Source organism: Eretmochelys imbricata, chromosome 12 (genome assembly GCF_965152235.1).
Source record: "Eretmochelys imbricata isolate rEreImb1 chromosome 12, rEreImb1.hap1, whole genome shotgun sequence".
NCBI classification, from domain to species: domain Eukaryota; kingdom Metazoa; phylum Chordata; order Testudines; family Cheloniidae; genus Eretmochelys; species Eretmochelys imbricata.
Genome location: NC_135583.1, coordinates 6753154 through 6766319, shown reverse-complemented (window position 1 = coordinate 6766319; position 13166 = coordinate 6753154). Strand labels below are relative to the sequence as shown.

General features: G+C 48.1%; 1 protein-coding gene across 2 annotated transcripts in view; it reads right to left on the bottom strand.

The window, feature by feature from the left end:
- CSNK2A2 (casein kinase 2 alpha 2) overlaps positions 1-11587 on the bottom strand; it is a 41554-nt gene extending 29967 nt beyond the window's left edge. For both annotated transcript variants that reach the window (XR_013347713.1, XM_077831482.1), the window contains exons 1-2: positions 11418-11587; positions 10384-10495 (exon numbers count right to left, since the gene is read on the bottom strand). Coding sequence is in view for 1 of the 2 variants with exons in the window: in XM_077831482.1 (XP_077687608.1) it covers positions 10384-10495; positions 11418-11521 (216 nt within the window). In the remaining variant the exon portion in view is untranslated. The remainder of the gene's footprint in view (positions 1-10383; positions 10496-11417) is intronic.
- Positions 11588-13166: the final 1579 nt, after the last annotated feature.

Sequence of the window (13166 nt, the reverse complement as noted above, 5' to 3'; positions counted from 1 at the left end):
ATGAGAAACTTTATAGAGACTCACCATTGTAACATTGAATTGAAAAACGTTCCTTTTTCATTTTGGCTGCCTCCTGAAGCACTGAAAGTTAAAGATCCTTGAGAGGCTTTTAAAGTCTCTAAGAGCTTTCAATTTGAAAACAAAAGTCACAAAAACCCCTTACTCACAGGTATGAACACTAACCCCCCCATCAGATCCTGCCTATAAAGAGCATATCATAAACACAAACCAACGAACTCTCAGTAAACAGACTGCTCAAAAAGCAAGAAAGCCAAAGGAAAAAACTGAAGTTTCAGTTAACAGACTCCCATTAAATATGTTATATTTAAAATCTACATTAAGAAAACATCAAAGTGGGACTGTTAAGCACCCACAAATTAGGAGAAGAAAGTTAATATCACCTTAACTCTACCACCTTGTGAATACACACTACTATACAGTTAGTCATGATCTCAAACTCTCTCTCAAATTAAGTCATTTTAGGCTTTTGGAAAGATAAAATCCCATACGGTAACTAGTCAATAGTCACACAGCCAGAACACTGTGGCCTGAACACCTTAGGGAGGATCTGGCCAGCTTTGCAAGATGTGCAGTGAACGAGGCAAAGGCTTCTGCGTAGCCCTTTAGTTCACTGTGAACCTACAGTAAATTTTGCAGTATGCAATTAAGTTTTAGATACAGGCATGCTGCATATCCCACCTTCAAAGAGTTAAAATATCATCCTATCTTTACTGCACGTACACAGAGAAAGAGTCAGGTCTCAAGTCGGTCAAATCAAAACAAACCCCGTTTTCACCAGAATTCTCCAAAGCCACTATCCCCCAATAAGGGCTATTTCTCTACCAGATTATGTTTTGTTTTTACTCTCCAACCATTTTAGCTTTAGAGCTGTTCCAAAAGCATTACAACTGCATTTATTTACATTACGGAGCAAGTATCTCCTCTCTCATATGCTCTCAAACACAGCTGAACCATTTTAACTCAAACTTTCCAAAACAGGTCATCTTCCAACAGACACCAAGGTTAGAAATTTTCCAACTCAAAGGTGAAAGTTGCAGAAAAGATACAAACTACTGAAAACATGGGTTTACTATGGAAACAATTAAGCAAAGCCTCATAGATAACAGTTACTGAGGCTCCCATAACACATGAATTGCAGCACAAGATATAATGCAACCGTATAAAATTGCATCATGCCCATCAGTTACAAGAGTCAATCAGGGCCGTGGCCCATCACCACTCCCCAGTGTCCAATGGAGAGAGGACAATGGAAGGCAAGAGTCACACAGGTAGCAATGACAGAACTGAAACGTCTGTGGCAGCAGGGGAAGGGAACAGTCGCCTGTGTGTGTCATGGACCCAGCACTGTAATCAGTGAGGGAGGGTTGGTTGTTTTTTAAGCCACCAGGGAGAGGTTTCATTATGGAACTATAATTCTGTCCATATCAGAATGTAAACCTTCTAGCTTTGTTCCCCTGGTTTGATTATCACCAAAAGGCCAAGATGGAATTAAAGGCACATAGATAAATACAGTTACTGGATGTACACCCGGTGTTGCTAGTAACTGAAAGAACGAACTAGGTTGCCACTCCATCCTCAGCACTAGCCCATTAAACCTGGCCACCAACGAAGTCTCAGAACTCTGCGTGAGCTGCGCTGTCTCACACGCTGCAATATCTAGGCCCAGCCAGGAAGCTGAAGAGGCATCCTTAACTTGCCAAAAGGACAAAAACGATGCCATTTGAAGTGCTGTTGTAGTGGTGTTGGTACCAGGATATTAGAAAGACAAAATGGATGAGGTAATATCTTTTGTTGGACCAACTTCTGATGGGGAGAGAGACGAGCTTTCAAGCTACACAGAGCTCTCCTTCGGCTCAAAAGCTCGTCTCCCACCCACAGAAATTGGGCCAAAAGAAGATATTACCTCACCCTCCCTGTCTCTCTCTCAAGGTGATGTCAGACAGTTAATGTCTGTATTTCATGCCCTAGTCTAACACGGGGGAGGAGTAAAACCCACTTTCCCCTTCCACTGTACTAACTCCAAGGCCCTTAGCACCAGCCTGTAGGCAGAGGTACTGTGCTTCCTCCATCCTGAACATTTTAGTTCTTCATGACAGCAGCAATGACCGCTCCAGTTAATCATGAAGAAAGGTTTCTATTCTAACCCACTTTTCAATTACTCATACATGTCCCAGCGTTTTGCCTTTTGTCATGAAAATCTCCAGGCTTGGTCTCTGGCTGAAAGTGGTTTTTCTTCTTTTCAAAATGTGAGCAAAAAACTGTTTGGCCGCTCTTCCGATCAAAGAGAGTGACTAAAATCTTTGTAGCTGAAATGCCAGCAGGTAGACGAAGTCTGACAGGGTTATCGTTGTCATTAAAAAAATCGTTTTGAGAGCTCTAGCAATAACTGGATTCAACTTGACTGAGTTAGGGCCCTTTCAAAACTGCATGCAATGCATGTGCAGTGTATTTTTACTGCTATGCTCATGAAGCATGTAGTTAAGGCCAGACAATACACACAGCTAACTCAGCCATGCACTTTACAAGGTGTGCATGGACAGAGGCAAGGGCTCCACAGAGCCCTGCAAACCTGAGCAGGTCCCGTCCCCCCCCGCCCTCAACAGCCAGGAGCTTCTACAGCAGCTGACCTGTTTAGGAGCACAGGAGGTAAACCCTGCTCTCGTACTCCTTGGCAATGCCATAGCTGGGGTATACTATACTAATGTAAGCCTGCCCTGCTTAGCATTATTTAAAAAGTTAGATGGGAGAGGGCTCTCTGCTTGATACCTTATCAGATGATTGGCCCAGGGCCATTCTGCCAGTATTTAGCCAAACTGTCAGGATTATGGCATTTTTGTCTATCATTTCTCCTTTATAAAAAGAATGCTCTAGGAAGTTCCACTAAGTACTACATTAGGGGAATAGAAGGGTTGCACAGTTAATGTTCAAGGGTCAGGAGCAGCCAGCCTGAAGGTCACGTGTAACTGTCCCTCAACCCCCTTGTACACATGCATTATGGTCACGCTCTCAGACATCATACAGTTTTCTCCTACAACCTTAAATATCTGCGTACCCTCTGACTGCCATGGTACTAGCCTCATAATGCCAAGCAAGGCCCATCTCAGCCCTTTAGCTGAAGAGTACACAAACTGCACATAGTACCGGACGTTTCCTTGTATATGCAGGGCACCTCACTTAACAGCTAAGGCAGGGCGACACTTCCGAGTTTCATAGTAGAACTATTCTAGGTAGAGATGTGATTCCCCCTCGCCCCCATTCTCTTTCTATTTTTTTAACTGAAATAGCTATACTGGTAAACGCCCTACTTATACCAGTATAAAGGTGCCTTAGATCGCGATAGTTATTCTTCCTCTTGTACAGGAAGACCTATTACCAGTGTAAAGCATCTTTATACTAATGTAAGTGCGTCCCTGCCGGGTGCTGCGTTTTGCACTACTTTAATGACATCAGTATAGTTAAAGCAGCATAACCTTCTAGTGCAAATAAGGCCTCACTTTTGTAGGTAACTGCCTCCTCTCCCAAACTGCATCTACACAGAGAGGTATTGAGGACTGAAAACAAAATGTGCAGTGCATGTCTGCTGACCACATTTAACAAACATACCTTAGAGACAAGGTTACATATAGGAAGCCAGATGATGACGAAGACAGTGTACATACGTGAGAATGAAAAATACATAAGCTGCAGCCTGTGTAACTAGAACTGTAGAGAATACTGTTTAGGAGAATTATCCTGGGCATGCAATTAAAGCCTTATTATAACAGATTTGAGACTGCACATGCAACTTTCATCACTCAAGGCGGGAAGTGACGACGTTAATCAGGCAAACTAATATTTTCAACCTTTAAAAAAAAAACGGAATATTCTTTTGTTCACCAAATCCTATCGGCACATGCCGTAATGATTCCAATGAATCAGTAAGCAAATCTTGGTGTGCAGAGTCCAGCCTCAGAAGAACTTGCCTAGCATCCATATGACAATGTTTAATAAGTAGATTGTACTAAAGGTCTGTTTATAGCTAACAATTGTTACCAAGGGGGTTATTATAACCAACCTACTAAGCACAACATTGATTGCTCAACAGGGAAAATGGCTTCAGGACAGCTGAATTTATTTTGTCATTAGCAAATGTTAGCTGGAAAACTAAGTAATACAGATTTAAAGCAATTGTGAAAACAAATATTTGTTTTAACAATTTGTGCCTTCACTGTCTTGCAAAATGTCCTTTACAAAAAAGTTTAAAAGAAAACTCCCAAGAGCAGCAAAGAGGAGAAAAAAAGCATCTGAAAATGCTAAATTGTTTTTTCCTTCATAATTCTCTTCTCCCACTCTGTAAAGTTGCATAACGGTAGCATTCATCCTTTCAGCTGAAGGATGGATGGACAGGGCTCCATCCGGGACACTTCAAGACTGCTGCACTTGAGATATTCAGGACCCAAACCTGGATCCTCCTTCCTGGACCAGCCTAACAGAACTTATTTACCAAGGTTCTGTCCAATGCCAGCGTGAACAGACTGATTACACGCCCACTTTGCCAGCATCTGGCTAAGAACTCTCTCCTAGTTCTTAACTAACCAATTGACCTTGTTGTATGATAAATCAGTAGCTGTTTGGTGCAACTGAGTGACATCTTTGTATTACCACTTTAAATCAAGTACACAATTTTAATCAGTCACAACACCATTCAAAAATGGGACTCTGGCAACAGAATAAGCTTTAAACTGCACAAGGCTAACAGCATAGATTGCTCCACCGCCTGTGTATTTCATAGTTTCTCTGCGTGTTTTCGCTAAACATCAGTGATGTGTTTAAACGAGTGTTGTGGAATATGCAACACGCAGATGCTTTGGGCCAAGAGAAAGGAGGCACTTCTTCACAGCACAATCGAAAGAGTACAGGGGAAGGCACAGAACTACCAGGAATATGCTTTAGTACAAGCTCAGTTTTTAGGATGGAAATGGTGACTGAGTCAAAAGCTGCAGCCATGAGGAACCAGTGACACATCTGATCCTACTCCAGGCTCTCTTCTTCACACCAATACAAAAGTCATTTAAGTGTCTTAAAATTAGTTTCTTCAAAAAGGCTTATAAAGACTCTAGCCTTCAAAGAAAATCACACAGTGGTTCTCAGAGAATCTAACAAAACAAGACAGATAAGGAGGTTTTCATCCTACTGAGAGGATATGACAACCAAAAAGGATGATAAAATATAATACTGTACAGTAGTCTGTAGTGCCCGCTCATCAAAACCGCTGCTTAAAAGTAGCTTTGGATAGGCCCCTCCCTCCCAGTAACTCTGATGGGGGGGAACGGACCAAACTGTCACACTGCAATTAGGCGTAGGAGCTAATGCAGCAGCTCCAGGGTTGAAAGCATCAAAACGAGCAAGAGAACAATTCCATTTTCACTAGAAACACAAGCCCTTACACTTCATCATTCAATCCCTCTGCTTTTTATTGCAGCCCTTCCCTAGCCTTCATGCGCGTGCTGCCTATTCAGATTGTAAACGCCTCAGGGGAAGAATCTTCTCCCTTATGTGTCTGAAAACACACAGCGCACTGAACAAAATATACAAATCTAGAGAGAACAGAAATGGGAAAAATCCTACAGATAGATGTATACATAGATACACACACACAGTCACTGCCTTGGGCAGACACCAGTATTAGAGATAACAGGCACAAGAGAGAACTCAAACTCATAGGCTGTGAAAATCAACAAGGAAGTGACACTATAGAAGGTGTGCACTGGCAACTTTAACTAGAATGGTCCCAACTATTCCCATCTTCTTTCACTCATTTGTAACTTTCTCGAATTTTTAACTTTGGGGCTGCAATTTGCTATGCTTGTTCTTACCTTCAGAAAAGGGGAGGGCGGGCTCCCTGAGGTTTTAGGCAAAATAGATGAGCCATTTTCAGGCACAGAGGGATTGAAAAAAGTGTCCCGTCCCCATCCCCGATTAAGAAAAAATGATTGCAGCCAAGTTTGGGTTTTTTTTTTTTAAATAGCTTTAGCAACTCAGCAGAAGGTGATGGAAAACTTGAAATTTGGCAGGTGTACAGCACGTAAATTGTAGATGGTCCTTTCCCTGGTCCAGTGAAAATCCAGTTTGACTGGGTTTGAGTTATGATGTTTAAAAAAAATCAAATCAGACTTTGGACATCTGCACTGGATTATGTTAGATAACTCTGATATTCCATTGAGAATATGTATGCACATTACATAACGGGAACTGGCACCAAATAGATGATGCCCTGGTATTCCTTTGGCTGTGCAGCAGAATTTCAGGGCTCAATCCTTGGTCCAGCTGAGCTGTTCTTGGGATAGGACCTGAGTGGGAGGCAACGGTGGCCATGTGCCATCTTTGCATGTCTCTCGATCCTCAGATTGGCTTGGCCCTTCCCATAAAATTAGAGCATCCCTGAGGCTGTTCTAACTTCAATTACTAATGCCCCCCTCACTCCACCCCCAAGAGGCAGTTACACTAGATGGAAATCACCGGAGCACAGCAGCACCCTGACCATATTCCCCTACACTGAAGGGCATGCCTTACACACCCTAAGCTGGCAGAGAGGTAGGTACATCACCCAAAAAATACTCCATACTAGGAAAACCCTCAGCAGCCTGGTTCATAGGTGGTGCCTGCTTCGGGTGGCCTTACAGATTCTTTGCACTACTGGAAGAGTGCAAAGGCCAAGCAAGTGGAACTCACTTTTAACAGCTGATTGCTGTGGAATGTGATCTCTGAAAGCGCACATGGGACAAGGCAAGGGTTTCCGACTCACTGACTGTACATATTGTGCACCACAGAGCGTTTAATTGTTGTCGAGCTACAGTGGGATCTGGAGGAACTTGCTTTCTTCGTTTGTTTAAAATAAAACACACACACACACACACTTGGGACGTTTCATTCAAAAACGTTACATTAAAAGAGCATTAAGGTTGGCAAGTGAAGCACTCAAAAGTCAGGAAGTGACAAAGTTAAGGTTGCCGGCACAGTCTTGTGAAGATGCACTATGACAATATCTAATGACACGCTCACAGTGAACGAGGCAAGGTTTTGTAGTGAAATAGGACATGGTCCAGAGCATCCTGCCTTATTCACCACAGTTGTATGGTGTGTCCTGAAATGAAGTTGGAGCCCGCAGCATCCTGCCCCCATTCACTGTAAAAGCCATTTGGCATGTACCAAATGAGGCAAGAGGCTATGGGAGAAGAATGGTTAAGGCAGAGGACTGGGACTTAGGAAATCGAGGCTGTATTCTTGCCTCTTTCACAGACTTTCTGTGCGACTTCTGACAAGTCTCTCTCTCTCCCCACCCCACCCCCTCTGTAGCTCAGTTTTGCATCTGAGAAACCACGATAAAACTTCCTGATATCACAGGGGTGAGGTCAGGAACTCAGCCATTACGGTGGTAAGAGCCACAGAAAAGCCTATAAAGAATACATCAGTGCAGTGTGGCATACAGCAGATAAGACATGGGGCTGTATTGAACAGTGACGGTGAAAATATTGAACACCTGTCTAGTTAACAGGTTTCAGAGTAGCAGCCGTGCTAGTCTGCATTCGCAAAAAGAACAGGAGGACTTGTGGCGCCTTAGAGACTAACCCATTTATTTGAGCATAAGCTTTCGTGAACTACAGCATCTGATGAACTGAGCTGTAGCTCACGAAAGCTTATGCTCAAATAAATAGGTTAGTCTCTAAGGTGCCCCAAGTCCTCCTGTTCTTTTTGTCTAGTTCAAGAAGCACTGTGTCAAGCTGCACACTGAACGAGGACTAGGGGAGCACCCCATTAGAGGGTGCAGCAATACATACAAACAGCTCTGCACTGCAGGAAATGTGACAAAAAATTAAGATGCTAAATAGGTTTATCCACCAGCAAGTGATTTTTTTTAAGCCACACGCACGTGTTAAATTCTGTTTTAATTTTTCCTTTCACAGACGAGAGGCTGAATTCTGAGGGCCAGAAAGAGGCATCCTATTTACTAAAACTCAAGAATACACAAATAGGCTTAATTATTACAGACGTAGTGACAGGAAACTAAGTAATCCATGTAGATCAGATTGTGACGTATTATCTACATGTGCTATGATTTTGCATCACACACAAGGTGGCAATCTGAAAGTTGCCTTTTACTGATCCAGTTTCCACTTTGAAGAAAGCTCATCTTTATCTTCCTGTATTTCCTGCTTTCACAATGTGACTCCAGGAATGCTGTTTACACACGGAAGTGAACAATGTCAGCCTGAGGCCTAAGGGCAGCACAACACACTGACAGTTCATTCTCACTTCCAGGCCCAGCAGACACTAGGCGCGTTGCTGGAGCAGCACACTCAGACCCTGGGGAAAGGGAACGCCTTGCCTTGCTCAAATGACTCTCTCCAACTGACTCACAAGTGATGCTGACAGGCTCCCAAAATGGACATGGATCCAGTCTACAACAGGAAGAAGATATCATCCCACTGCAGGCCCTTTGGGCAGGAAGGGGGAGGAAGAGAGACAGGAAGATTTCAGAAGACCCTTTCCTCGCAGCAGTGGCTCACTGGCACCCATTTGCACATGGTGATACATGGGTTCTCCTGGCACTGGATCAGCCATCTGAAGGTCCACCACCAAAGCCGTAGGGTGGATTTGCCAGACTGGTGGTAAACAGAAGCATATGGTTTCCTGTGCTTAGTCTAGAGACATCTCTCCATATGACAATTATACTCTGGCTACCTTTTAATATTCTCTCTTTAAATGCTGACTTTTGTGCCCTTAGAGTGACAAACAAATGCGTAGATCATGGCAGCAGCATTCAAAGGAGGGACAGGCCTGAACAGTAAACCAAAAAAATTCAGCTACAACATGCAAGCCTCACTTCTACATATGAATATACCATCCAACTAGCCAACTGTTTGGTGTGGAAACGCTCACTGAAGATTCAGATCACTGCCACCTTAATTCTGAACCCCAGTTAAGAAATCAGAGGCCCTGGATGAGCAGACCACCTGATCCTGAAGGAGAAAGGAAAGGATCAGAGCCAATGCTAGCTGGCCAGCCACGCAATCAGAGCAGCCTGGGCTACCAAGGGGATTTTGTTGGAGCAAACTCTGTCAGACCTAGTAGCCAATTCACAGGCTGACAGATACATGCTGCTCTGCCAAAAAGAGCCATGCCTGTATGGCAGTTAGCTACTAGCCACAGCGGCTGAGGAGCCACTCCTTAAGTACAGCCAGCCTTCCCCAACTGTAGCACTGAGGATTGATGCATGTCGGAGTTCTCAGCATTTCTAGTGTTGGAAGCGGGCTTCTGTACATTAGGAGGGAAAGCAAGAAAATGATGATGGATAAGGACTGCAGCTGCCAACCACTGCAAAGCCAAATGATTTAATTGAGGATTGGTCCTGCTTTGAGCAGGGGGTTGGACTAGATGACCTCCTGAGGTCCCTTCCAACCCTGATATTCTATGATTCTATTCTATGATTCAAAGCATTCTGTTAATTCATCAGTCTCTTATTTCTCTCCCCTTTAATATCCTTCCTTAATCAGCTGAATGGTCTGCTGCTAAATAATGCAGTTATTGGTCCTTTCACAGGCTGAGCATGCTGCTTCCAGTGCTCGCAGATATCAGAAACTGCACTCCCCACATGCCACTATGGAGCACTTGGCTGTCCCAAACCATTAGGATTTTAATAGCTACCTCTGTAGTTGTGTCTTTAACGTGCCACTATCATGGGGATGTTACCAGATCAGAACATACCATGCAGTGAGCGATGGTAAACAAGTTTCCTCCTTTGCCTTGATTTTCAATTATGTTTACTACTAATGTTAAATATCCAAGAATTTCCCACTTTCTAGAGTACCAAGTCCAAGACTCAGCTTGCTTTCCCAGAAATCTATACAGCCTGGCTCTGTCACAGTTAAATGCCAATCATTTAAAGGTTAATGGAAGGATTCCCCCTCAAGGCTTCACATTACTGTTGACAGGACAGTTCACATGCCATTTTAGACAAACATTGCCAGATATTATTTACCAAGTGCAGACAGCACATCAGTCTCATTCAAACATCAGGACGGACAGCATTCCTGTCCCAAAGAGCTCACAGTCTCAATCTGACAAGCACCCCATGACTCCTACTACCCAGGGTGGGAGGGGAGAAAGATTAAAACATCACCACAGGATACAAGTTGAAAATATGTTTCCAGAGATGTAATCCAGCACCCCAACATCAGAGGGGGCAGGGCTGAAACTCAGGTTTATGAGACACTGAATGAGACCTAAGACCTCTCCACGCCCCCCGAAAAACCTAGCAAGATGTCCCCTTCCCTACACTTTTCCAGCTCAAAAAAGACTAATGATCATCAACTGGACACTCACCTTGAGGATTTTCACAACCACTCTCTCGTTGTTGGTAATGTTTATGGCCTCAAAGACTTCGCTGTATTTTCCCCTGCCGAGTTTCCGAACCAGTTGGTAATCGTCCTGATTACTGTGGACAGCAAAAAGGAAAATAACTGACAGGCTACTGGGCTGGAATTCTCCTTCCTCCCTACCCGATTAGCCCTTTGCATCCAAAGCACTTGGAGACAGCTCTGTGCATTAAGTGATCTGATTCCTGGTGAGGGGGCAGGCTTGAAACAGCTACATTCTGCAAACCCATCCCCAAACTAGTCTCTCTAGGCCCTCTCTAGGTTGAGAAAAGCCTTTAATCAAATAGGTCAGTTTGCAGCACAGGCGCCCTGTGCTCTGTCACACAGCCCCACAGAGAAGAGGGGAGGGGGCACTGTGACACCCCCCCTCCCCCACTGAGCCTGCTCTCTCCCCATCCTTTAATATCCTTCTCAAGAAGGAAGAGAGACTCTGGCAGCTCGGAGATCTCCACCCACCCCTGGGCATCTGCTCTCACCGAGTCTACTGCAAGGTTGTTTCTGGGGTGGGCTTCGCGGGCAGGTTCCCAGTGCCATGAGGGGCAGTACCAACCCCCCTAATGCAGATCCTTGGGGCGCACTCGGGACCAGACTCCACCACCCACCTGAAGATCTGGTCATGGGGGGGGGGGCAGGTCCCATCCACCCCCCGGCCCTGTGTCTGGCAGAGGGGTGAAGGCTCCGCATATCGGGCTTCCCCTTGCCCCCGCTTCGGAGTGTGGGTGGCAGCAGCGGGGTCTCCCTGAGACAGGACTGGGGGGAGGATCTCCAGCCTGCGCCCCCCCCCGCCCACTCACCAGCTCCCAGAGCCCCGGCCACCACCTCACCCCAGGCCCCACCGCGGCGTCTCAGCCCAATCCCGCCACTGCACCCTCCCGGTCCCCAGCGGCCCAGCCCCCCTGCTGCGGCCCAGCCCCCTCCCTCCACTCCCCTGCGCCTCAGCCCAGCCCCCCCCAGCCCGGCTCGGGGCGGGGGCCGCTTTACCCCCAGCTCGGGACGTGCGCCTCGTAGTCCCAGTACTCGCGGCTCCTCAGGCTGTTCACCTCGGCGTAGACCCGGGCCCTGCTGCCGGCGGCCGGGCCGGGCATGGCGGGGGCGAGCGGCGGGGGCGGCTGCAGGAGGCGGCGGCGGAGGGGGCCGGCGGGGCTGCCGAGGCGGGGCACGGAGCGCAGGAGGGCGGCGGCGGGGGGCAGCAGAGCCAGGCCGGCCCGGGGGGGAAGCGGGGCGGGGGGGCCGGTCCCGGCCCGGCGGGGGGGGCGGGGCGGGGGGGCCGGGCTCCGGGTCCCGCGCGGTCTCTGCCCGAGGCCCGATCCCCAGCGGCGGCGGCGGCGGCGGCAGCCTGAGCCGGCCCCGAGCGCAGCGCAGCGAACCCGGAAAAGGGGCTGATCCGGCGGCCGCGGCCCAGCCAGCAAGAGAGTCCGCGGCGGAGACCGGCTGGGCGGGCGGGGCACAGCGACCCCTGCGGCCGGGGGGACTCCGCGCAGCCGCTCGCGCTCTATTGCTGCCGTGAGCCCCAGCTACCCCAAGAGCCCTCCGACCCCGCCCCCTTCCAGAGCCTTCCGACCCCGCCCGCCGCCGGAGCCCTCCAACCCCGCCCACTTCCAGAGCCCTCTGACCCCGCCCCACGACCCCCACCCACCCCAGAGCCCTCTGACCCCGCCCATTTCCAGAGCCCTCTGACCCCGCCCCCCGTCAGAGCCCTCCGACCCCGCCCCACGACCCCCACCCACCCCAGAGCCCTGACCTCGCCCACTTCCAGAGCCCTCTGACCCCGCCCCCCGTCAGAGCCCTCCGACCCCGCCCCACGACCCCCACCCACCCCAGAGCCCTCTGATCCTGCCCACTTCCAGAGCCCTCCGACCCCGCCCACCGCCCCACGACCCCCACCCACCCCAGAGCCCTCTGATCCTGCCCACTTCCAGAGCCCTCCGACCCCGCCCACCGCCCCACGACCCCCACCCACTTCCAGAGCCCTCTGACCCTGCCCCACGAGCCTCACCCACCCCTAGAGCCCCATGACCCAACCCCATAACTCCCACCCACCCCTGGAGCCCTCTAACACTGCCCCATGACCCCCACCTATGCCTAAAGCCCTATAACTATGCCCTCTGGAGCCCCTAAATCCCCACAGCCCCCGCTCTTCCCACCTATCCCTAAAGCCCTATAATCCCTTTGACCCCCAACCTCCCTCCTACTCCTAGAGACCTGTAACCCTTCTCCAAACCCAAGTGGTATAATCCCTTTTACCCCAAAACCCTATAAATCTCCCACACCCCGCTATCCATAGAGCCCTATAATCCACAATCTTCACTGTTTTATAATTCCCCAAAGACTTACAACCCCCAGTCTCCACTACGAGCTTTCAAACACTAAAGGCCTATAACCCCTCACCTCTCTTCCTAATCCCCCTAGTCCTATAATCCCCTATTCTATTGCCACAGACCCTGAGCCTTACTGAGCCTCCACTCCACTTCCATAACCCTGAAATCCAACATGTCCTAGAACCCCCTACAAGCCAAAGGTCCCAGAGCCCTGCAACTCCCCATCCAACCAGGTCCCACCCCACATCTCAGAGCCTAAGATCTCCTTCCTAGTTGTTCAGTCCCCCCAAAGTCTCCATCACACACCCTCCATCACCTACTTCTCCATCTCCATCCAACCTTACTGCTGCTTCTACACCATCACCTCCTGCGCACCCCACCACCATTTCAAGCTAAACACCATGGCACCACT